This window comes from Musca vetustissima, unplaced genomic scaffold (assembly GCF_032173495.1).
Source record: "Musca vetustissima isolate MV318-11 ecotype Yass unplaced genomic scaffold, APGP_CSIRO_Mvet_v1 utg215372, whole genome shotgun sequence".
NCBI classification, from domain to species: Eukaryota; Metazoa; Arthropoda; class Insecta; order Diptera; family Muscidae; genus Musca; species Musca vetustissima.
In genome coordinates, this window is record NW_026886893.1 from 1 (window position 1) to 3,740 (window position 3,740).

The 3,740-nt window shown below is 36.1% G+C and overlaps 1 protein-coding gene across 1 annotated transcript; it reads right to left on the reverse strand.

Annotated features, from left to right (window-relative positions):
• Nucleotides 1-622: 622 nt before the first annotated feature.
• Nucleotides 623-3,421, reverse strand: LOC133334372 (putative serine protease K12H4.7; the record flags this gene model as incomplete). Its single annotated transcript, XM_061542669.1, has 6 exons — nt 3,098-3,421; nt 2,853-3,034; nt 2,564-2,799; nt 1,381-1,612; nt 1,115-1,323; nt 623-1,006 (listed from the first exon to the last, which is right to left on the reverse strand). Coding segments are annotated over exons 1-6 (1,567 nt in total), but the record flags the coding sequence as incomplete, so codon positions are not given.
• Nucleotides 3,422-3,740: the final 319 nt, after the last annotated feature.

Here is a 3,740-nt window from a genome sequence, read left to right on the forward strand (position 1 = left end):
ACGCCTTGTGGTGGTCCTTGAAAAAATATTCTTTAAAAAATCCACGCCTTGTGGTGGTCCTTGAAAAAATATTGTTTAAAGAATCCACGCCTTGTGGTGGTCCTTGAAAAAATATTTTTTAAAAAATCCACGCCTATTGTAGTCTTTGAAAAAATATCCTCGAAAAATCCACGCCTTGTGGTGTTCCTTGAAAAAATATTGTTTAAAGAATCCACGCCTTGTATTGGTCCTTGAAAATATATTGTTTAAAAAATCCACGCCTATTGTAGTCCTTAAAAAAATATTCTTTAAAAAATCCACGACTTATGGATAGATCCTTGAAAGAATATTCTTTAAAAGATTCTCTTCGTATGGACCCCTGAAAAATATCCTTAAAAAAATAATTAAAACCCCCGTTTTCCTTTTTCAATTAACTTCGCCGCAAAGCTTTATTTATAAATGCTGCAACTTTCAATTTGGCCACATTCATTTCCACCGAGTCTTGGAGGTTTATTGAACCCAAATCCTCCACATGACCATAGCCTAGTCGGTTTCAATAGCAACAGCAAATACCGCAACAACAACACATAACAGGAAATTTTTAATTAAAACCCAAACATATCAAAGAAAAGTTTCTCCTTACCATCCAAGAGCAAGACATTACGACCACCATGTTGCATGCCCACCGCACGCCAAGGATCCAGAAGGCCATGGGTGAATATCACATTTTGTGAAACATTGGTGAGACCACCGAACATGTGGTTAGTTCTTTGGGCACGGCTATAAAGTTCTTGAAGTGTAAGGCCATTCGTGGCATCGCTTTCCATGTTCGCCGGTTTTGGTGGTGTTGTTGTTCGAGTTCCTTTCCTTTCCGGCTCGAATACATGCTGGCATAAATTTTGGAAAAACTTTAAGGAAACTTGGCCACCAAATACATTTCGCCTAACATCCGAGGGTGTTGTTGTTGTTGGCTGGGTGGTTGCAAACCAGCCAAATTCATTGCATGTTTGATAAAACCAACAGCGATCTAAATTGATGCACACGAAGAGAAGTCGGGGCGTGGTGGATAAATATCCAGCAAAAAACAAAAGTTTTCAATTAAAAATTGCATATTTAAGACAAGCGCATGACTTACTTCCATTCGAAATATCATCATATTCGGAAAACAACAACTTCATGCCCTCAAAGGAGAGATCCAAACACCATACTTGGCCATGGCCTTTAGAGCTGTGGTCCTCACCTTGCGAGTGGGGTAAAAATACATCTTTGATATGTTCTACCAAGGCATGAAGGGGTTTGGTGTCATCATTCGTAAATTTCTTGCAAAACTGGGTCACAAGTTTCCTAAGAATGAATAAATTTTAGTTATTTTATAAATTTGCGAATACCTTTCATACTTACCCTGATGTCTGAGCCATGCCAGCGAAATAATTACCCAAGGCATTAAAAAAGGCGGAAATATCCAATTCATTGTTCGCATCAAAATCAAAACACATTTGTAAATTTTGTAATAGATCTTGGGATGCAGGGGAGCTTAGAATGTGGCGCAGATCCTCAAATCCTTTTTCTATTTTTTCTGCACATTCCGAGTCACCTTTTTGTTTTATGGCATCCATTGTTAGGGTCATAAATTCTGAAAAGAAAAATCCGAATACTTCAGAAAATGTTTAAAAAATCCACGCCTTAAAATAGTCCTGTGTGGATGCTTTAAAAAATTGTTTAAAAAATCCACGCCTTAAAATAGTCCTGTGTGGATGCTTTAAAAAATTGTTTAAAAAACTGTTTAAAAAATCCACGCCTTAAAATAGTCCAGTGTGGATGCTTTAAAAAATTGTTTAAAAAATCCACGCCTTAAAATAGTCCTGTGTGGATGCTTTAAAAAATTGTTTAAAAAATCCACGCCTTAAAATAGACCTGTGTGGATGCTTTAAAAAATTTTTTAAAAAATCCACGCCTTAAAATAATCCTGTGTGGATGCTTTAAAAATATTTTTAAAAAATCCACGCCTTAAAATAGTCCTGTGTGGATCCTTTAAAAAATATTTTTAAAAAATCCACGCCTTAAAATAGTCCTGTGTGGATCCTTTAAAAAATCCACGCCTTAAAATAGTCCTCTTTATAAAAAAAAATCCACGCCTTAAAATAGTCCTGTGTGGATCCTTTAAAAAATATTTTTAAAAAATCCACGCCTTAAAATAGTCCTGTGTGGATCCTTTAAAAAATATTTTTAAAAAATCCACGCCTTAAAATAGTCCTTTTTAAAAAAATCCACGCCTTAAAATAGTCCTTTTTAAAAAATCCACGCCTTTAAATAGTCCTGTGTGGATCCTTAAAAAAATCCACGCCTTGTATGGATGATTTAAAAAAAATTTAAAAAAATTTTTTGCTTTGTATGGATGCTTTAAAAAAATTGTTAAAAAAATCCAGGCCTTGTATGGATGGTTTAAAAAATCCACGCCTTGTATGGATGCTTTAAATTTTTTTAAAAAAATTCAGGCCTTGTATGGATGTTTTAAAAAAATTGTTTAAAAAATCCAAATCCTTTAGAAATAGTTTTTAAAAAATCCATGGGTTCCTATATTTACCATGAAAATCCATTTTAGCCAGTAAAGGTGCACTGGACGCCCAAGCCACATCTGCCTCTTGCGGATAGAGGTTCATGAACCATGCCACCATGCTGCCGGAATAAGAAGCCCCTAGAAGAACAACTTTGGCAGAGCTCAATCCCCTTTGAGACGATTTTTGAAATTTTATAAAATGTCTTAAATCCTCCAAAGCTTGAAGGACATTTAAGTACTGCAGGGCATCCAAAGAAGCGGAACTATACAAACGACAATGAATTATTAGAATAAACTAATGGGAGTTAATTCTCACCTCTTGGGCCAACTTTTGCCATAAAAACGATGTTCGGTATAGAACATTATGGCATTGTGTTGCCTTGCCATATCATAAAAATGTCCTTGGCTCAATAGGTAAGGTTGAATTTCCCATTCTCCACCAAACACAATGAACATGGGACCACCCGGCTCATAGAATTCCGCGTTGACATAATAACGCTAAGTTGCGAAATTAATAAAAATTACGAAAATTTTGAATTTGAAAAAAAAAATCGTATTTACCATTAGCCACTGCTGATGACCACTACTCTGATTGCCGAATTTTTCATCCTCCACAAAATGATCCAGTTTTTGTGGTAGCCACAATTCTTGCACCATGTCCTCAGCATAATGGCTACGATTATCACTTCTCTCCTCACCAAACAACCACCAGCGATGCTTTAACTGCATTTGGGAAATTGCCACATATGGATTTATGCGCTGAACATTCACACCCAGTACCCAGGTATTTTGCCAACAGATTAACAATTGTTGTTGCACCACAAATAACAGCAACACCAGCTGGTGAAACTTCGTAAGCGTAATTATGATGCGAAGCTTAATCATTTCCACCAAAGAGTACATAAATTATTTGCCATGTCTGGCACTTTTATGCAGAAATTATTATTAAGCGGAAATTAGTGGAATGTGCGGATCGAACACATATGCGGGTGGGTTGGAAAACCCGCATTAATAGCATTGGGGATGTGGTATTGACATTCATTTACATCTGTGGCAAAATTTTTTTCAATTATTGAAAGTGAAATGCATTCGGTTTCATCTGAGGTCGGTAAAAGTGGGTCGGAAAAATAAAAGTGGGTCAAGAAAGGAGGTAGAAATATCGCATTGTACCAAATGAAAGATCGCCATAAGGCATTGATTTTTA